Source organism: Saccopteryx leptura, chromosome 4 (assembly GCF_036850995.1).
Source record: "Saccopteryx leptura isolate mSacLep1 chromosome 4, mSacLep1_pri_phased_curated, whole genome shotgun sequence".
Lineage (NCBI taxonomy): Eukaryota > Metazoa > Chordata > Mammalia > Chiroptera > Emballonuridae > Saccopteryx > Saccopteryx leptura.
The window spans coordinates 131,839,583-131,861,689 of NC_089506.1; the positions used below are offsets into that span (position 1 = coordinate 131,839,583).

Consider the following 22,107-nt stretch of genomic DNA (forward strand, 5'->3'; position numbering starts at 1 on the left):
TATATTCCAACCAACAGTGTATGAGGGTTCCTTTTTCTCCACAGCCTCTCCAACATTTGCTATTACCTGTCTTGTTGATAATAGCTAATCTAACAGGTGTGAGGTGGTATCTCACTGTTGTTTTGATTTGCATTTCTCTAATACCTAATGAAGATGATCATCTTTTCATATATCTGTTGGCCATTTGTATTTCTTCCTGGGAGAACTGTCTGTTCATGTCCTCTTCTCATTTTTTTATTGGATTGTTTTTTATTTGTTGTTGAGTTTTATGAGTTCTTTGTATATTTTGGATATTAGGCCCTTATCTGAGCTGTTGTTTGAAAATATCATTTCCCATTTAGTTGGCTGTCTGTTTATTTTGTTGTCAGTTACTCTTGCTAAGCAAAAACTTCTTAGTCTGATGTAGTCTTATTCATTTATTTTTGCCATTACTTCCCTTGCCTTTGGGGTCAAATTTATAAAATGCTCTTTAAAACCAAGGTCCATGAGTTTAGAACTAATGTCTTCTTCTATGTACTTAATTGTTTCAGGTCTTATATTTAGGTCTTTGATTCATTTTGAATTAATTTTAGTACAAGGGGACAAACTGTAGTTGAGTTTCATCCTTTTGCTTGTAGCTTTCCAGTTCTCCCAGCACCATTTGTTAAAGAGGCTTTCTTTTCCCCATTGTGTGTTGTTGGCCCCTTTATCAAAAATTATTTGACCATATATATGTGGTTTTATTTCTGGAATTTCTATTCTGTTCCATTGGTCTGAGTGTCTATTTTTCTGCCAATACCATGCTGTTTTGATTGTCGTGGCTCTATAATATAGTTTGAAGTCAGGTATTGTAATGCTCCCAGCTTCATTCGTTTTCTTTAAGATTGCTTTGGCTATTTGGGGTTTTTTATAGTTCCATATAAATCTGATAATTTATTGTTCCATTTCTTTAAAAGATGTCATTGGAATTTTGATGGGAATTGCATTAAATTTGTATATTGCTTTGGGTAATATAGCCATCTTGATTATATTTATTCTTCCTAGCCAAGAACAAGGAATATTCTTCCAACTCATTGTATCTTTTTCGATTTCCCTTAACATTGCTTTGCAGTTTTCATTATATAGGTCCTTTACATTCTTTGTTATGTTTATTCCTAAGTATTTTATTTTTTTTGTTGCAATCGTGAAGGGGATTATTCTTTTGAGTTCGTTCTCAATTGTTTCATTGTTGGCATATAGAAAGGCTATTGACTTCTGTATGTTAATTTTGTATCCTGCGACCTTACTGTATTGACTTATTGTTTCTAGTAGTCTTTTTGTGGATTCTTTGGGGTTTTCAATGTATAGGATCATATCATCTGCAAAAAGTGATACCTTTACTTCTTCTTTTCCAATATGGATGTCTTTTATTTCTTTGTCTTGTCTGATTGCTCTGGCTAGAACCTCTAGTACCACATTAAATAAGAGTGGAGAGAGTGGACATCCCTGTCTTGTTCCTGATTTAAGGGGAAAAGCCTTCAGTTTTGTGCCATTTAATATGATGTTAGCTGATGGTTTATCATATATGGCCTTTATCATGTTGAGATATATTCCTTCTATACCCATTTTGTTGAGAGTCTTAAACATAAAATTGTGTTGTATTTTATCGAAAGCCTTTTCTGCGTCTATTGATAAGATCATGTGGTTTTTGTTCTTTGTTTTGTTGATATGGTGTATTACGTTAACCGTTTTACGTATGTTGAACCATCCTTGAGATTCTGGGATGAATCCCACTTGATCATGATGTATTATTTTTTTAGTATGTTGTTGTATTCGATTTGCTAGTATTTTGTTTAGTATTTTAGCATCTGTATTCATTAGAGATATTGGTCTGTAGTTTTCTTTTTTTGTGCCATCCTTGCCTGGTTTTGGTATGAGGGTTATGTTGGCCTCATAAAATGTGTTTGGAAGTATTGCTTCTTCTTCAATTTTTTGGAAGACTTTGAGTAGAATAGGAACCAAGTCTTCTTTGAATGTTTGATAAAATTCGCTAGTATAGCCATCTGGGCCTGGAATTTTATTTTTGGGGAGGGTTTTAATGTTTTTTTCTACTTCTTCTCCACTAATAGGTCTGTTTAGGCTTTCTGCTTCTTCTTGACTCAGTCTAGGAAGGTTGTATTGTTCTAGGAATTTATCCATTTCTTCTAGGTTGTTGAATTTAGTGGCATAAAGTTTTTCATAGTATTCTACAATAATTCTTTGTATATCTACTGTGTCTGTGGTGATTTCTCCTCTTTCATTTTGGATTTTGTTTATATGAGTTCTTTCTCCTTTTTCCTTGGTAAGTCTTGCCAAGGGTTTGTCAATTTTGTTGATCTTTTCAAAGAACCAGCTCCTTGTTCTATTAATTTTTTCTATAGTTTTTCTGTTCTCTATTTCATTTATTTCTGCTCCGATTTTTATTATCTCCTTTCTTTGGCTGGTTTTGGGTTGTCTTTGTTCTTCTTTTTCTAGTTCCTTAAGGTGTGAAGTGAAGTGGTTCACTTGGGCTCTCTCTTGTTTGTTCATATATGCCTGAAGTGATATGAACTGCCCTCTTACCACTGCTTTTGCTGCATCCCATAGATTCTGATATGTCGTATTGTCATTTTCATTAGTCTGTATATATCTTTTGATCTCTGCACTTATTTCTTCTTTGACCCATTCATTTTTTAAAAGTATGTTGTTTAGTTTCCACATTTTTGTGGGAATTTTTTCCTTTTTTTTTGCAGTTGAATTCTAGTTTCAAGGCCTTATGATCAGAAAATATGCTTGGTACAACTTTGACTTTTCTGAATTGCTGATGTTGTTTTTGTGGCCAAACATATGGTCAATTCTTGAGAATGATCCATGTACACTGGAGAAAAATGTATACTCAGTCACTTTGGGATGAAATATCCTGTAGATGTCTATCATATCCAGGTGCTCTAGTGTTTTGTTTAAGGCCACTATGTCTTTGTTGATTCTCTGTTTGGATGACCGATCTAGAGCCATCAGCGGTGTATTGAGGTCTCCAAGTATGATTGTATTTTTGTCAGTTTTTGTTTTAAGGTCAATAAGTAGCTGTCTTATATATTTTGGTTCTCCTTGGTTTGGTGCATATATATTAAGAATTGTTATGTCTTCTTGATTCAATGTCCCCCTAGCCATTATGAAATGGCCATTTTTGTCTCTGAGTACTTTTGCTTTCTTGTAGTCAGCATTATCAGATATGAGTATTGCTACACCCGCTTTTTTTTGGATATTTGCTTGGAGTATTGTTTTCCAGCCTTTCACTTTGAATTTGTTTTTATCCTTGTTACTTAGATGAGTTTCCTGTAGGCAGCATACAGTTGGATTTTCTTTTTTAATCCATTCTGCTACTCTGTGCCTTTTTATTGATGAGTTTAATCTGTTTACATTTAGCGTAATTATTGACACTCGTGGGTTCCCTATTGCCATTTTATAGATTGCTTTCTGATAGTTTTGTGTCTTCTTTGATCCTTCTCTTTCATTTTTCTATCTTTTGTTTTTATTTGGTTGTATTCCATACATCTTTCCTCTGTTGCTGTTTTTTTTTTTTTTTTAAATCATGTGCTTCTGTGGTGGTTTTTTCAATGGTGGTTACCTTTAAGTAATGAAAAGGGTTCCTACCCTGTTCATTGTAGCGCACTATTTTGTGAGTACTTTTGCACTCCATCGTCCTTTTGCTACTGTTGATCTCCATCCTCTACCCCCTCCTTTCTTTTTGTTGTTGTCACAGTTTAAATTGGTTTTATTGTGTTCTTCTTGGAGCTTTTACTTGTGGCTTTGTTTTTTTTTTTGTTCTTTGTATCTGATTGAAGAACCCCCTTTAGTAATTCCTGGAGTGGGGGTTTTCTGATGATAAATCCCCTCATCTTTTCTGTATCTGTGAATGTTTTTATTTCTCCTTCATATTTGAAGGATAGCTTTGATGGGTATAGTATTCGTGGCTGAAAGTTCCTCTTTTTCAGGACTTTAAATATTGGGGTCCACTCTCTTCTAGCTTGTAGAGTTTCTGTTGAGAAATCGGGTGATAATCTAATGGGCCTTCCTTTATATGTTGTATTCTTCTTTTCCCTGGCTGCCTTGAAAATTTTTTCTTTGCCGTTGGTTTGTGACAATTTCATTATGATGTGTCTTGGAGTAGGTTTCTTGGGGTTAAGAAATCTCTGAGTTCTGTTTGTTTCTTGAATTTGAGGCTTTAGTTCTTTCCACAGGCTTGGGAAGTTCTCATCTATTATTTGTTTCAATATGTTCTCCATTCCATTTTCTCTCTCTTCTCCCTCTGATATACCTACTATTCTTATGTTATTCTTTTTGATGGAGTCAGATAATTCCTGTAGAGCTATCTCATATTTTTTTAATTTTTGAGTCTCTTTGTTCTTCTCTCTGTTGTGCCTCAAGTTGCTTGTCTTCTGTTTCACTAATCCTATCTTCTATCTGGCCTGTTCTATTAGCTAAGCTTGTTACCTAGTTTTTCAGCTTGTCAATTGGGTTTTTCATCTCTGTTTGATTTGTTTTTATAGTTTCAATTTCCTTGGAAATCTATTCTTTGTGTTCATTGAGTTGTTCTGAGCTCCCTAAATTGCCTTTCTGTGTTTTCTTTTATATCTCTGAGTATTTTAGGATTTCTATTTTAAATTTTTTTTCGTTTAACTCCAAGGTTTCCAATATATTAAATTTTTTCTCCATAGATTTTTCCTCATCTATCTTTGTAACCTCTCTTTTTTTGTATCCATGATATTCGATTTTCTCTTCCTTAATGGCATCTGAGGGTGGTTTTGTTGATAGTATTAATGAAATTTAATAAAACATAAAAAGAAAAGTTAAAAAATAAAAATAAAAACTCAAAAAGAGTTATTTTTTTTAAAAAAATTAACAATTAAATAAAGAAAAATAAATAAAATGAAAATTAAAAAACAGGGAAATTATTCCCCCCCTCATTTTTCCTCTCCTCTGCTCTCCCCTCTTTCTTAAGAAAATCTTGGGGTGAACTGTGAATTATATTGTACTATATAGAACAAACAATGCTTTTAATGGAGGGCCTTAATTGGGGAGAAGTAATAAAGAGGAAAAAAACAGAAAAAAAAAAGTATGGACCCACGAAAAGCAAATAAGAAAAAAATTTGAGTCAAGAATAAAATGATTTGCTTTAGGTGTTGGTTGACTAAGAGTTATGATGAGAGGAATAAGAGGGAAACAGGAAAATGGGGGGACAAATTAAAAAATTACTATTGTATTTAGTGGAAAAAGAACTAGATAAAATGGAGAGCCAGGAATGAGAGCACTGCTAGTGAGTTAAAAAAGTGAAGTAAAAACCCCCCAAAATGCCACAAACATAAGTTTGAGTCCCAGATAAAGACTCAAAGAGCTGGAAGAAGAAAGAAAAGATAATGGGAGATGTAACACTCATGGGTATTGTAGTTCAAGGAGAGGAGAGAGTAAGACCAGCAGAGAGTTAAACGACCAAATTGGAGGAGAAAAAAAAAATCAAGAATGATGAGAAACAAACGAACAAATATAATAAAATGGGATAGGTTATAATATGTGGATTATTCTTGATTTTGAGAGGTTATCTTCTTGCTTTTTCTTTTCTCTCCCTCTTCCTGGTCGGTGACTCTGTACCCCAGGATCTGCCCCTTTGGCATGCTCAGGTAGAGGTTTGCAGTTGATAAGTCTCTATGGCGATGTCATGTAATGTGCTTCAGTCTCATTGGCAGTCGAGGCTCATTAGCATTTATAGGCTCTGACAGTGAGAGAGACCGTGTTCCTGGAGTCTCTCTCCTAGTCTTTCCTTCCTCAATTAGTAGCCTGATAATCCAGCTATGGGGTTGCTGCTGCCTCTGTCTGGATAGTAAGAGACTCAAAGAGCTGGCAACTCCTCACTCTGTTCCCACTCAGCACAGGGCTCTGGGTAAGGCTCAGTCACTCAGAGCTGTTAGCATTATCAGGTGGGGCTTCCACCCACTAAAAGACCTCTGGCTCTCCCACTGTATCCGGTAACACAGGTGGGCGCCCACTCCCGGGGCACTTGGAGGAAACTCTCGCTCACTATCTGTGCACAGACCAGGATATCAGGCCAGAAGTCTCACACTCTGAGTGAAACTCCCACCCGCACGGAAAAGTACAGCGTTGAAATTGGCTCTTGCTCCCTCCCCGTGCACAGCTTTTTCAGGGCACTGGGGCGGCCCAAGATTCTGATTTGGCCCACACAAAGGCCCCTGACTCTGCCCCTCTGTGGGATAACACGGATGCCCACTCCTGAGGTGCTGGGAGGAATCTCTTGCCCACTCACTGTGCACGCAGACCAGGATATCAGGCCAGCCTCCTCACCCTCTGAGTGAAACCCCCGCCCACACGGAAAAGTTCCAGCATTGGAATTTGCTCTCGCTTCCTCCGCGTGTGCGGCTTTTTCAGGGCACTGGGGCGGCCTGAGATTCCGCTTTTGGCCCACACAAAGGCACTCTGACTCTGCCTCTCTGTGGAGTAACACGGCCGCCCACTGCTGAGGCATTTGGAGGAATCTCTCACTCACTATCTGCGCACGCCGACCAGGAGATCGGGGAAAATGGCTGGCCCACTTGTCTTTCTTTGTCTGGGTTTGGTGCGAGTGTTAGCTTGTATTGACTGGGTTTCCACAGGCACAGTTTTTCCTCGGCTTGGATCTCCGTTCCACAGCCTGGTTCGGCCGTTTGTGCTGCAGCCTGGATCTATTCACCCCCTTTACCCACCTCAGTTTCTGTATTCTCAGTTCCCAGTCAAAGCAGCCCTATTTAGGTTAGTGAGGAAGGCGGAGCATTTCTTACTCCCTATTTCTTTCAGAGTTTGATTATATATTTAGCCAATTTTTCGCTCGACCATGCCTTCGGGTGTATTGCAAAACATCTGGAGGCTCCAAGGATAGGTTTTTCTGTTTCTGATTGAAGATCTTGTTGAGTTTTGGGGGAGATTTATCGGTATCGCTTCCTACCGCACCATTATTCTGACATCATCTCCCTCTGGAAGTATTGCTTCTTCTTCAATTTTTTGGAAGACTTTCTGTAGAATAGGAACCAAGTCTTCTTTGAAGGTTTGATAGAATTCACTAGTAAACCGTCTGGGACTGGACTTTTATTTTTGGGGAGGTTTTTAATAGTTTTTTCTATTTCTTCCCTACTAATGGGTCTGTTTAGGCTTTCTGCTTCTTCTTGGCTCAGTCTAGGAAGGTTGTATTGTTCTGGAATTTATCCATTTCTTCTAGATTGTTGAATTTAGTGGCATAAAGTTTTTCATAATATTCTACAATAATTCTTTGTATATCTATGTTATCCGCGGTGATTACTCCTCTTTCATTTTGGATTTTGTTTATATGAGTCCTTTCTCTTTTTCCTTGGTAATTCTTGCCAAGGGTTTGTGAATTTTGTTGATCTTTTCAAAGAACCAGCTCCTTGTTCTATTAATTTTTTCTATAGGTTTTCTGTTCTCTATTTCATTTTTTTCTGCTCTGATCTTTATTATTTCCTTTTTTCTATTACACTTGGGCTTTACTTGCTGATCTTTTTCTAGTTCTTTTAGATGCAGGGTCAAGTTGTTTATTTGAGCTTTTTCTAGCTTCTTAAAGTATGCCTTTAATGCTATGAACTTCCCTCTCATGACAGCTTTTGCTGTGTCCCATAAATTTTGAGTTGATGTATGCTCATTATCATTAGTTTCTAGAAATTCTGTTATTTCTTCTTTGATATCATTTTTAACCCATTCATTATTTAATAACATGCTATTTTGTTTCCAAGTGTTTGAGTATTTTTCAGTTTTTCTGTTGTGGTTGATCTAGTGGTTGTTCTAGTTTCATGCCTTTGTGATCAGAGAAAATGCTTGATATAATTTCAATCTTCTTAAATTTGTTGAGACGGTTTGTGAGCCCTAACATGGAGTCTGTCCTAGAGAATGTACCATGAGCACTTGAAAAGAATGTATATTCTGCTGTTTTAGGGTGAAAGGTTCTGAAGATATCTATTAAATTGAGTTGAACTAGTGTGTCCTTTATGTCTGCTGTTTCTTCATTAATTTTCTTTCTTGAGGATGTATCTAGTGATGTTATTGGGGTATTGAAATCCCCTACTATTATAGTATTGCTGTTGATCTCGACCTTTATATCCATCAAAGTCTGCTCTCTATATTTAGATGCTCCTATATTAGGTGCGTAGATATTTATAATGGTTATATCTTCCTGTTGGATAGCTCCCTTTATCATTATGTAGTGTCTTTCTTTATCTCTTACTATAGCCTTTGTTTTAGAGTCCATTTTGTCTGATATAAACATTGCTACCTCAAGCTATTTTTTCATTTTCATTTGCATGAAATATTTTTTTTCCATTCCTTTATCTCAGTCTATGTGCATCTTTTGTTTTAAGGTTTGTCTTTTGTAGACAGCATATGTATGGGTCCTGTTTTCTTATCCATGCAGCTACCCTATGTCTTTTTTTTAAAATTAAATTTAATGCAGTGACATTGATAAATCAGGGTACATATGTTGAAAGAAAATATCTCTAGATTATTTTGACATTTGATTGTGCTGTGTACCCCTCCCCCAAAGTTAAATTGTCTTCTGTCACCTTCTATCTAGATTTCTTGTGTTCCTCCCCTCCCCCAAACCCTCCCTCCTTCTTTGCCGATCCCCCCTCCCCCCAACCCCCACCCCTGTTGCCATCACATTCTTGTTCATCTCTCTGAGTCTCATTTTTATGTCCCTTCTATGTATGGATTCATATAGTTCTTAGTTTTTTTCTGATTTACTTATTTCACTCCGTATAATGTTATCAAGGTGCATCCATGTTATTATAAATGATCCGATGTCATCATTTCTTATGGCTGAGTAGTATTCCATAGCATATATGTACCAAAGCTTTTTAATCCACTCATCCTTTGACAAACACTTGGGCTGTTTCCAGATCTTTGCTATTGCGAACAATGCTGCCACAAACATGGGGTGCATTTTTCCTTTTGGAGCTGTTTTATGGTGTCCTTGGGGTATATTCCTAAAAGTGAGATAGCTGGGTCAAAAGGCAGTTCGATTTTCAGTTTTTTGAGGAATCTCCATACTGTTTTCCACAGTGGCTGCACCAGTCTGCATTCCCATCAGCAGTGCAGGAGGGTTCCCTTTTCTCCACATCCTCGCCAGCACTTATTCTGTGTTGTTTTGTTGAGGAGCGCCATTCTGGCTGGTGTGAGGTGATATCTCATTGTGGTTTTAATTTGCATTTCTCTAATGATTAGTGATGTTGAGCATTTTTTCATATGCCTATTGGCCATCTGTATGTCCTCTTTGGAGAAGTGTCTATTCATCTCTTTTGCTCATTTTTGGATTGGATTGTTTGTCTTCCTGGTGTTGAGATTTACAAGTTCTGTATAAATTTTGGTTATTAACCCCTTATCAGACGTATTGTCAAATATGTTCTCCCATAGTGTATTTTGTCTTTTTATTCTGTTTTTGTTGTCTTTAGTTGTGCAAAAGCTTTTTAGTTTGATATAGTCCCATTTGTTTATCCTGTCTTTTATTTCACTTCCCCGTGGAGATAAATCAGCAAATATATTGCTCCAAGAGATGTCGGAGAGCTTACTGCCTATGTTTTCTTCTAAGATGCTTATGGTTTCATGGCCTATATTTAAGTCTTTTATCCATTTTGAGTTTATTTTTGTGAGTGGTGTAAGCTGGTGATCTAGTTTCATTTTTTTTGCAGGTAGCTGTCCAATTTTCCCAACACCATTTGTTAAAGAGGCTGTCTTTACTCCATTGTATTTCCTTACCTCCTTTGTCAAATATCAATTGTCCATAGGACTGTGGGTTTATTTCTGTGTTCTCTGTTCTGTTCCATTGATCTATATCCCTGTTCTTATGCCAGTACCAGGCTGTTTTCAGTACAATGGCCTTGTAGTAAAACTTGATACCTCCCACTTTATTCTTCTTTTTTAAGATTGCTGAGGTTATTCCTGTTCTCTTTTGGTTCCATATAAATTTTTGGAATATGTGGTCTATATCTTGAAAGTATGTCATTGGTATTTTAAATTGTATTGCATTGAATTTATAGATTCCTTTGGGTAAAATAGACATTTTAATGATGTTTACTCTTCCTAACCATGAGCACGGTATATGCTTCCACTTGTTTGTATCTTCCTTGATTTCTTTTATCAATGTTTTGTAATTTTCCGAGTACAAGTCTTTAGTCTCCTTGGTTAAGTTTACTCCTAGGTACTTTATTTTTTTGGTTGTAATTGTGAAGGGATTGTTTCCTTAATTTCTCTTTCTGACTGTTCATTGTTGGTGTATAAAAATGCCTCTGATTTCTGAGTATTGATTTTATATCCTGCCACTTTGCTGAATTCATTTATCAGGTCTAGTAGCTTTTTGATTGAGACTTTAGGGTTTTCTATATACAATATCATATCATCTGCAAATAATGAGAGTTTTACTTCTTTTCCAACTTGAATGCCTTTTATTTCTTCTTCTTGTCTGATTGCTGTGGCTAGGACTTCCAGGACTGTGTTAAATAAGAGTGGTGAAAGGGGGCACCCCTGCCTTGTTCCTGATCTTAAGGTTATTGCTTTTAATTTTTGCCCATTGAGTATGATGTTGGCTGTGGGTTTCTCATAAATGGCTTTTTATCATATTAAGGTATGTTCCCTCTATTCCCACTTTGCTGAGGGTTTTAATCATGAATGGGTGCTGGATTTTATCAAATGCTTTTTCTGCATCTATTGAAATTATCATATGGATTTTCTCCTTCTTTTTGTTTATGTGATGAATCACATTGATTGATTAACGAATATTGTACCATCCTTGCCTCCCCAGAATAAATCCCACTTGATCATGGTGTATGATTTTTTCCATATATTGTTGGATCCAGTTTGCTAATATTTTGTTGAGGATATTAGCATCTATATTCATCAGAGATATTGGCCTATAATTTTCTTTCTTTGTGTTGTCTTCACCTGGTTTTAGAATCAGAATTATGCTCGCTTCATAAAAGGAGCTTGGAAGTCTTCCTTCCTTTTGAATTTTTTGAAATAGTTTGAGAAGGATAGGAGTTAGTTATTCTTTGAATATTTGGTAGAATTCTGTTGTGAAGCCATCGGGCTCCAGACTTTCCTTTGTTGGGAGTTTTTTGATAACTCTTTCGATCTCATTTGGTGTAATCGGTCTGTTTAGGTTTTCTGATTCTTCCAGATTGATTTTTGGAAGATTGTATGTTTCAAGGAATTTTTCTATTTCATCTAGGTTGTCTAGTTTTTTGGCATACAGTTCTTCATAGTATTTTCTTACAATATTTTTTATTTCTGTTGTGTCAGTTGTTATTTCTCCTCTCTCATTTCTAATTTTATTTATTTGAGTCCTCTCTCACTTTTTCTTGGTGAGTCTAGTTAAAAATTCATCAATCTTGTTTACCTTTTCAAAGATCAACTCCTAGTTTCATTGATCCTCTGTATTGTTTCTTTAGCCTCTATGTCATTTATTTCTGCTCTGACCTTTATTATTTTCTTCCTTCTACTACATTTGGGCTTTACTTGCTGTTCTTTTTCTAATTCTTTTAGATGCATGGTTAAGTTGTTTATTTGAGCTTTTTCTAGGTTCTGAAAGTGTGCCTGTAGTGCTATGAACTTCCCTCTCTGTGCTACTTTTGCTGTGTCCCACAAATTTTGAGTTGTTGTATGCTCATTGTCATTCGTTTTTAGGAATTTTTTTATTTCTTCTTTGATCTCATTCTTAATCCATCATTATTTAACAACGTGCTATTTAGTTTCTATGTGTTTGAGAATTTTTAGCTTTTCTGTTGTGGTTCATTTCTAGTTTCATGCCGTTGTGATCGGGGAAAGTGCTTCATATAATTTCAGTCTTTTTAAATTGTTGAGAGCACTTTTGTGCCCTAACATGGGGTCTATCCTAGAGAATGTACCATGAGCACTTGAAAAGAATGTATATTCTGCTGCTTCAGGGTGAAAGGTTCTGAAGATATGTATTAAATTGAGTTGATCTAGTGTTTCCAATAAGTCTGCTGTTTCTTTGTTAATTTTCTTTCTTGAGGATGTATCTAGTGATGTTAGTGGGGTATTGAAATCCCCTACTATTATAGTATTGCTGTTGAACTCTCCCTTTAAATCCATCAAAGTCTGCTTTATATATTTGGGTGCTCCTATATTAGGTGCATAGATATTTATAATAGTTATATCTTTCTGTTGGATTACTTCCTTTATCATTATGTAGTAGCCTTCTTTATCTCTTACTATATCCTTTGTTTTAAAGTCCAATTTGTCTGATATAAGTATTGCTACCCCAGCTTTTTTTTCATTTCCATTTGCATGAAATGTTTTTTTTCCATCCTTTTACCTTCAATCTATGTGTATCTTTTGTTCTAAGGTGTGTCTCTTGTAGATAGCATATGTATGGGTCCTGTTTTCTTATCCATGCAGCTACCCTATGTCTTTTGATTCAATCCTTTAATCCATTTATGTTTAAGGTTATTATTGATATGTAGTTGTTTATTGCCATTTTCTTCTTTAAAGGTGTATTCCTTTTTTGCTATATTCTTTTCCCACTTTGACCTGTTTGCAACAGGCCCCTTAAAATTTCCTGCAGCATTGGTTTGGTTGTAATGAATTCCTTGAGTTGTTTTTTGTCTGGGAAGCTTTTTATTTCTCCTTCAATTTTAAACGATAGCCTTGCTGGATAAAGTAGTCTTGGTTGTAGGTTCTTGTTCTGCATTACTTTGAATATTTCTTGCCATTCCCTTCTGGCCTCAAGTGTTTCTGTTGAGAAGTCAGATGTCATCCTTATGGGAGCTCCTTTTATAGGTGATAACTTTTTTTTCTCTTGCAGCTTTTAATATTTTCTTTTTATCGCTTAGCTTTGGTATTTTAATTATGATGTGTCTTGGTGTAGGTTTCTTTGGGTTTCTCTTTAATGGAGTCCTCTGTGCTTCTTGGACTAGTGAGAGTTTCTCTTGCATTAATTTAGGGAAGTTTTCAGCTATGATATGATTGAACAAAGTCTCTATCCCTTGTTATTTTTCTTCTTCTTCAGGAACCCTTATGATGCGGATGTAATTTCTCTTCATATTGTCACAGAGCTCTCTAAGGGTTTCCTCTGACTTTTTGAGTCTCTTTTCTCTTTTCTTCTCTGCTTTCATGCCTTCATTACAGTTGTCGTCCAACTCACTGATTCGATCCTCAGCTCTATCTATCCTGTTTTTAATTCCTTCCATTGTGGTCTTTATTTCTGATATTGTATTTGTCATCTCCAACTGATTATTTTTTATACTTGCTATTACTTTATTTAGGTGTTCATAATGACCATCCATTGTTGTTCTAAGATCCCTATGCATCCTTACAATCACTATTTTTAACTCTGCATCTGGAAGTTTGATTATTTCCATATCACTCAGTTCATCTCCTGAAGGTGTCTCTTGTGGTTTCATTTGGATTGCACTTCTTTGTCTTCTCATTTTCTGTTTTTGGGTTTTTTATTTGTAGAGTTGGTTGAGTCTAGGCGTGGTGTTATTTGCCTCCAGTTTTCAGTTGTGTTATTTCTAGGTCTTCTTGAGTTAGTGTCAGCTGTTCTCTGTAGTCCACTTTCATATTTGGGCAGTTTTGAAGTCTTGATTTGTTTGTTTTCTTAACATGTGATAGTCTTTTTACTGATCTCAGCAGGGGGCTTCCTTGAAACTGTATCCAGCAATGGGGTGGGTACAACCTGAGACTCTGAAGGTCTCTTCCACCACCTAATCTCTCTGGGGGCAGGGTGTTTTCTCAGCTTCAGTAGGGGGAGGTGTATCTCAGATCTCCATGGAGACCTGAGTTACTGCCCGTCCTCCCCACTTCTTGTTTTCAGCTGTGTCTTGTTGCGCTGATTGGAGCTGGAGTGATGTCCGGAGATCTCTGATCTGGAAGCAATTCAGCTCTGTTTTTTAGGTCGTCTCCTTCATTCCTTAGCTCCTCACAGTCTGTCCCTCTCTCTTTCCTTTCCACTTGGTAGATAAGCTGGTCTTTTCAACACACCTCTCTCTCTGTTCGCCAGGTAAGTGGCTGTGAGCAGTAGTTTCTACTCTTTTCCCTTGTGTGAGATCCCCTCTGGGCTCTCAGCCTCACACCCCCCCTTTGTTCCTGTAAGCAGGGGAGATTCTGGTGCTACCTACCAGGTTTGTTGTGGCTTCTTCTTTGCTCCTTGGTTTTTGAGAGCTGTTCTTGTAGTTCAGAGTTGGTTTTTCATGCTGATTTTTCCTAAATTGATTTGTATTCCAGTTTAGTGGTGAGAGCTGGGCGTCCGTGCATCTGCCTACTTTGCTGCCATCTTTTCAGTCTCTCCCTATGTCTTTTGATTGGATCATTTAATCCATTTACATTTAAGGTTATTATTGATATGCAGTTGTTTATTGCCATGTTATTCTTTAAAGCTGTATTCTTCTTTTGCTATATATTTTTTCTCTTTGATCTGTTTACAACAGGCCCCTTAGCATTTCTTGTAGCATTGGATTGGTAGTAGTGCATTCATTGAGTTTGGTTTTTTGTTTTTTTTTTGTTTGTTTTTTTGTCTGGGGAGCTTTTTATTTCTCCTTCAATTTTAAATAAAAGCCTTGCTGGATAAAGTAGTCTTGGTTGTAGGTTCTTGTTCTGCATTACTTTGAATATTTCTTGTCATTCCCTTCTGGCCTCAAGTGTTTCTGTTCAGAAGTAGGATGCCATCCTTATGGGGCTCCTTTTAGGTGATAGTCTTTTTTTCTCTAGCAGCTTTTAATATTTTCCCTTTATCTCTTAGCTTTGGTATTTTAATTGTGATGTGTCTCGGTGTAGGTTTCTTTGGGTTTCTCTTTAATGGAGTTCTCTGTGCTTCTAGTACATGTGAGACTTTCTCCTGCTTCAACTTAGGGAAGTTTTCAGCTATGATTTGATTGAAGAAAATATCTTTCCCTTGTTCTTTCTTTTCTTCTTCAGGAACCCCTATGATGCAGATTTTTCTTCATGTTGACACAGAGCTCTCTTAGTTTCCTCAGACTTTTTGAGTCTCTTTTCTTTTTTCTGCTCTGCTTCTGTGCCTTCATTTATCTTGTCCTTAACTCGCTGATTAGATCCTCAGCTTCATCCATCCTGCTTTTAATTCCTTCCATTGTGGTCTTCAATTCTGTTATTCTATTTGTCATTTATGATTGACTCTTTTTAATTATTTCAATTTCCTTTTTTATATTTTCTATCTCTTTATTTAGGTGTTAGTAAGGACCATCTACTGTTGTTCTAAGCTCTGGTCAGCTGCAAGCCTAGGCTCTGTGGGCCAGGCGGGGCTGTGGGTGCGCGTTCAGCTGTGGATCTCCGCCTTTTCCCTGGCTTTCACCCTGCTTCCATGCATGGAGCTGGCTCGCACCTAGGGCAACAAGCCTCAGCTCTGCAGTTCAGGTGAGGCTGCGTGCCAGCACACCCTTGCTCAGCAGTGGATCTGCACCCATTCCCAGGCTCCCACCCTTCCCCTGCAGGTGGAGTTGCAGGCAGGCCCAGGCTGGACCTCTTTTGTGCATCCCCTCTACCCCTGCAGAGCTAGACTGAGCTCACACTCAGGCCTCAGGCATGGCTGGACTAGCTTCCACCCCCACCGACAGAACCGCGCTTCCACGTCCCGCCGCCTCCTGTACTCCAGCAAACCCTCAGCATTGTGGGTGGGGGCACTGCAGGTCAGACCCTAACACTTCATACAGTAGGCCTGAAAGCTCCCTTCTTCTAAGCTGCTCTGCTCCGAGTGCTGAGGGAGAGCTTGTTTAGCTGGTGTCCTGCTTCCCTTTGCTAGTATTGCTGTTTCCAGGGAAAAGATTCACTTCATATTTGGGAAGTGACTCATCCCAGGGGTTAGGGTGGCTGTCCCTCAAAGTGTTTTTACCTGTGTCTCCTAGATTACACTCTCTTCCTACTGCTCCGGTCTGCTCATCTCTCCACGTCCCTCGGAGCCCCAGGTGGGTAGTTGTGAGAGAGGTTTTCTGCGTGGTCCCTTTAAGAAGAATCCTGGGTCTGAGAAATTTGTCTCTTTCTCACAAACAGTATCCTGACTTGTTTCACAGCTAAAACCTGTCCACATGCCTCTTCTATGCTCTGGGGCTGCAGGCTGGGGTTTTGTTCCTGGGGTCCTGGTCCCTCCCCTCTACACTAAATTCTCTTCTTGCCATGCAAGTCTGTCTGGGTTTCCCTTTGCTCTGGGGAGCTGGGCAGCCCTCTCTGTGTTTCCACTTTTCCTACCAGTCTCAATGTGGCTTCTTCAGTGTTCCTAGTTTGAAGAGTCCTCTTAGTTTAGTTCAAAGTTGGTTTTTCCAGATGGTGGTTCTTAAAATTAAGTTGTAATCCACTTTGGTTCTGGGATTTGAAAGTTGGTATGTCCACCTACTCCATCGTCATCTTGCCCTTATTTTCTTGTTACTACTTTTAAGACAGAGTGTTCTCATTTAAAAAATGTTTTCTTCATGTAGAAAAAAGGTATCCCAAGTTATTTCATCCTGAGAAAAGAGGCAGAGGGAAAAAAAGGGAAAGCAGGCAGCTATCAGCAGGCTGCAGAGGAATGCCCTCAAATATTACATGGGACTAAAAGTGATTTCCCTGTGAACACAAGATACTTCTCTGAATGCACATATGGAAAACCTCTTCTGCTGCTGAGGTCAAGTGGGGGGAAATTTTTAAAATTTAGGTGGAGAGCCCAGCCAAACATCTGAGTGGAGAGGGACAACAGACCAATCTTTCTTCTTCTTGCATAACCTTCTCTTAGAGGATATATCACTTGAATCCTCTTAAGCATTAGCTAGCACTTGACAGGTCTAGGTGTGTACAGCAATCCCATGGACCCACAATCTGGCAGTCCCTTGAGACAGAAGGGGTACCTAACTATGAACAGACAGATACCCTCTGATGTGGGAAGAGGACTGACCATCTAATTGATAGCTATCAGTTTTACTAAATCTAGTGGTAAATTAGGAACAAAAATGGCATGATTAAGAGCAAAACATAAATAAGTGTTGTTCCCAGAGTCTTGCCAAACTGTAATCAATGATTAATTTGACTCACAACTGGTTTCCAATACATCCTGATCTACACTAAAAAGAAATGTTTTAACAACCCTTTCACTTAAGGTCTTGGGTTTAGATGCAGAACCTACAGAAATAGAGCTGCTCCTTCCTTGTATCTTTTCCTGTCTATGTGGAGATGACATTCCTCCTCATTGCACCTATACATATCCTATGATGAGTTCCTTTCAGAAGTACTGAAGGCTGGTTTATTACCTCCACAGGAGAATTCTATCAGGATGGCTTCTGACTTTTTTTTCAAGCTATGAGATTTTTCTAACCTTTATCAAGCTGACAGGTCATTTTTATTTCTGGCCATTTTAAAAGCAACAGAATATAACTATCTTTCAAACAGACTCAATCAATGGTCTCTCCATAATCAGACAGAAATAAAGGATGGTCTTGATCAATTGTTTCTAATTTATTTCTCCATTTCCATTCAGTACTAGAAGCCATGATTTTTATTTTTTCATTGTTTTTCTGATTTAAATAAAAAAGCAGGGTACTTTGGGAAAATGGCCCGATAACAGACTAAGAAAGGAGCTTCTGTGGAAATCATCAATAAAATGCCTAAGTATAAATTTATTTTTTTATTATGAAATTAATTAATATTCCAATTCTATGAACCTCATGTCTATGAATGTACTGAATGTCCTAATTTATCAGATTATTACATTTCATATAAAAATTTTCCAAAAGCATTTCTACAAATGGTGGCTAATTTTTAAGTGTCACTTTTTAAAATGTCTCTTTATAGGAAGGAGCTGGCTCCTTCCCAAACCAGATGGTAAGCTGACAAGCTGATTTCTAAGAAACACTTTCAATTCAGCAAGGTCTTAAAATGCTACTGCCACATTAGAGCCTTTTGAAATCATCTTTTCTTCAAGCTTTATTAAGGCATAATTGACAAAACTGTAAGACATTTAAAGTATATGATGTGATCATTTGATACAAGTATAACTGTGAAAGAATTCATTTTTCATGTTAACACATCCATCACCTCACACATTAACCTCCTTTTCTTTGTGCAAGAACATTTTAATTCTACTCTCTTAGCAAGCTTCAATTATGCAATAAAACATTTTCAACTAGAGTTACCATGTCTTACATTAGATCCTCAAACCTTATTTACCTTATAACTGAAAGTTTGTACCCTTTTACCAACCACTCCTTATTCTCTCCACCCCACCCCCAGCCCCTGGCAACCACTTTCCTATTTTTAGTTCCCATGAGTTCAACTTTTTAGATTTCATATATAAGTGATATCATGCAGTATACCATGTCTTTCTCTCTCTGGATTATATCACTTAGCATAATGCCCTCCAGCTTCATCCATGTTGTCACAAGTGGCAGGGTTACTCTCTTCTTTTATGGGTGAATAATATTGCATTTTTGTGTATATACCACATTTTCTTGATCCATTCATATGTTGATGGACACTTAGGTTGTTTCCATACCTTGGTGAATAATGCTGCAATAAACATGGGGGCATAATCTCTGTAAGAATTATTTCATTTCCTTTGTATATATACCCAGAAGTGGGATTGCTGGAGCATACAGCTGTTCTATTTTTAATTTCTTGAGAAAACTCCCTACTGTTTTCCATAGTGTCTGTACCTATTTACATTCAACCAAAAATGCCCAAGAGTTATCTTTTTTCCACATCCTCACTCATACTTGTTATCTCTTGTCTCTTTTATAATAGCCATCCTAACAGGTTGGAGGTGATGCCTCACATGGTTTTGATTGGCACCTGTCTTATAATTAATGATGTTGAGCACCTTTTCATATACCTATTGATCACATGCATGCCTTCCTAAAAAAATGTTTATTTGGGTCCTTTGCCCATTTTTTAAATTGGGTTATTTGGGATTTTTTTGCTATTGAGTTCTAAGAGTTCCTATATGTGTTTGCAGTTATTTTCTCCCATTCCACAGACTGCCTTTTCATGTTGTGGTTGGTTTGTTTCCTTTGCTGAGCACAAAAATCTTGAACAACCATATTAGTGGGCCTTTATATTTCAATATTACAGGTAAGTGAAGTGACAGTTTACTTGTATATTCAAACTGTTTTCTACATGTAACAAGATATTAAAAAGCCAAAAGCCGAAATAAGAGCACACTATAGAGACTCTTTGACATAGGACTTTCCAGGATGAGGGCACACATTGTCACCACTCTGAGCTCATTTCCCACCTCTAGCCTATTTGAGGTTTGCTGGTTGAATGAGGAAAAATGTTGAAACAGTGACTGACTTAGTGAGTATTGCTGCAGAGCTCTTCTTCTTCTAAGAGCACAGAAAGAGAGAGGGCACATTCTCCCTCCCACTGAGACAGCAGCGAGAGAACTCCCCCAAAAGAGTAGAGGTACAAGGACAGCCTGCAGAGAGAAACTCATAGACCTCTAATGCTGCCACCTGTGAAGATATAGAGGGGTTTTCTGGAGAATGGGGCATGTGTGGTAGAGACAAGGGTTGCTGGAGTTGCCCCTAATGGGAGAAGGGAAAAGGACAATGAAAGAAGCCTACAATTCCAAATTTTGGTGAGGCAAGGATTTGTAACTAAGTGGACAATGCAGAAGGCAGCAGCAGGCTTGGATCACCTTGAAGGGATCCTATCCAAGAAGGGATCCAGGAGAGATGGCATGATAAAGGGTCTGGTGGAAAACACATGCCACCAGATAAGGAATGAAAAAGTATAGTGTGTGTGTGTGTGTGTGTGTGTGTGTGTTAGAGGAGGTGTGTGGCAGAGGGTGAGACAAAGAACCACCAAAGCATTCCATGAGCAAAACAATTCGGTAACCAAGAGAAAGTTAAAAGAACCCCTCAAAAGGCCCAGTTCCCCACCTCCCAGTTATCTCTCACTTTCTGACCCTGATCTTGAGAAGCCAGAAGCCTGTGTAAAAGGGGTAGGACAAGGAGAGCTGAAATAAAAGGCCATACAGCCCTTCTTTGTTGCAAGTTTTCATGACAAGGTCAACCCTGAGCTGAAGGAAACATAGAAGCACTGACTTGAATGATGGGGGATGGGCAGAGACAGGTTTAACGGTGGGCACACCAAGCACACCCCTGGGCCCCGACTTCTGAAAGGCCCCTGCAAAATACAAACTTCATATTTTTTTTTCTAATGACACCAAGTTTGGTTTCATATGTGCAATTTTAGCATTAATAGTACATAATATTTATTTATTTATTTAAAAATATGGCGAACACGTATTTTTTATTTCCCCCGTCTCACTCTTTTTTTTAAAGGGGCCCAATATTTTCTTTTGCACCCCAGCCTCCACCGACTTTAATCTGCCTCTGGGGAAGGGAGTTTTGATTTAGATCATGTTGGACTTTTAATAACTGAAAATGAGAGTCTAAAGCTATGATAAATGCTTGAGAGCTAATCCAGAAATGTAAAAGAAGGATTTAACAAAACAAGCTTGAGAGAAGCGACGGGAGAGAGACAACTCTGCTTCCTAATGGAACCTTGTTAGGTCTTACTTGTTCTTTAAAGTGTGGTATTCCTTGTCATATAATGTTTTCAGTTTTAGATCATACAGAAATTTTAAGAACAGCAAAAGACTAAATATTAAATCAGAGTTACAGTATGAAGTAAAAATTTTTGCTCCCCATTTCTGTTTTGTGGAGCTACAAGATCCTTATCCAAAGGCAATCTAATCCTTGCCTGCTTCTCTGGCCTACCATGGACCATGCTCACTCAACTCACTCTGCTCTAAACATACTGAACTGCTTTGGGCTCTTCCAATACTCAAACATTTTCTGACCTCAGGACCTTTGCACATATGCTTTCTTTTGCCTGGAACATTCTTCCCTAAATTATTACTGAGAAAAAGGTGTTGAAATTACTGGTTATAAATGTAGCTTCATCTTTTTCTCCTTTTAGCTCTATGTTTTTATTTCAATATATTTTGATAACTTATTACTATATGCATAATCTTTTAGTAGTATTATATTCTCTTTATTCAGGCCTGACCTGTGGTGGCACAGTGGATAAAGCGTTGACCTGGAAATGCTGAGGTCGCCAGTTCGAAACCCTGGGCTTGCCTGGTCAAGGCACATATGGGAGTTGATGCTTCCAGCTCCTCCCCTTCTCTCTCTCTGTCTCTCTCTTCTCTCTCTCCCTCTCTGTCTCTCTCCCTCTCTCTCTCCTCTCTAAAAAGGAATAAATAAAATAAAAATTATATTCTCTTTATTCATTAACCCCTTTTGATTATGAAATGATAATAGCATACTATAATCATAGTCTGAAATTCATTTTGTTTGATATTAATATAGCCACTTCAGCTTTTTGTTTTCAATTAGTGTTAGTATGGTATACATATTCTATCCTTTTCTTTTAACCTATTTGTGTCTTCATATTTAATGTAGGTGTCTAACTGACAGCATATAGTTGAGTCTTACCTTTTCTTTTATCTAACCTGGTAATCTCTGCCTTTTAGTTGAGGTGGTTGACCACTCACATTTAATGTAATTAGCAATATGATTAGGTTTAAACTATTATCTTGCTCTTTGTTTTTACTTGTCTCCTCTATTCTTGGTGGCCCCTTTCCCTCTTTTTCTGCTTTCTTTTGTATTTAGTGAGTATTTTTTAAACCTCTAATGCAGTTTATCTTTATGTAATTTTTATCAGGCATATATTTTTTTTATTTTTGGTGGTTGATTTACCTTATTACACTTTATGTTTTTAGTATGCAATTAATTTCTATTAGCCTGGCACCTGGAAAAATGCCTCAAACCTAGTTGATATGCAATAAATTTTTGTAACAGAGCTAAACAAAATATCAAACAAAATGCTCAAAACAGCGTACAGCCTGGTTAACTGACTTTATAATCAAATGAGAGTTGTCCAGATAATTATGTCTCAACAATTTTTGTTCTGGTATTTTTTCATAAAATGTAATAGTTGGTTCTTTGTGCCTTACAAGTTTAGTATACTGGAAATAAATTTGCAGGACCTTATTCTCACCATTCTGAACACCAGTGATGTTGCTGTTTGAACACAGAAATAGAAGAGAAGGTACAGAATGAAATAAATTTATACTGA

The 22,107-nt window shown here is 37.5% G+C and overlaps 1 protein-coding gene across 7 annotated transcripts in view; it reads right to left on the reverse strand.

Moving 5' to 3' along the window:
* PDE8B (phosphodiesterase 8B) overlaps positions 1-22,107 on the reverse strand; it is a 297,791-nt gene that overhangs the window by 203,658 nt on the left and 72,026 nt on the right. Inside the window, exon 3 of one of the 7 annotated variants that reach the window (XM_066381709.1) lies at positions 17,685-17,691. The exons of the other annotated variants lie outside the window; for them this stretch is intronic. Coding sequence (XP_066237806.1) covers positions 17,685-17,691 — 7 coding nt within the window. The remainder of the gene's footprint in view (positions 1-17,684; positions 17,692-22,107) is intronic. 7 annotated transcript variants of the gene reach the window in all.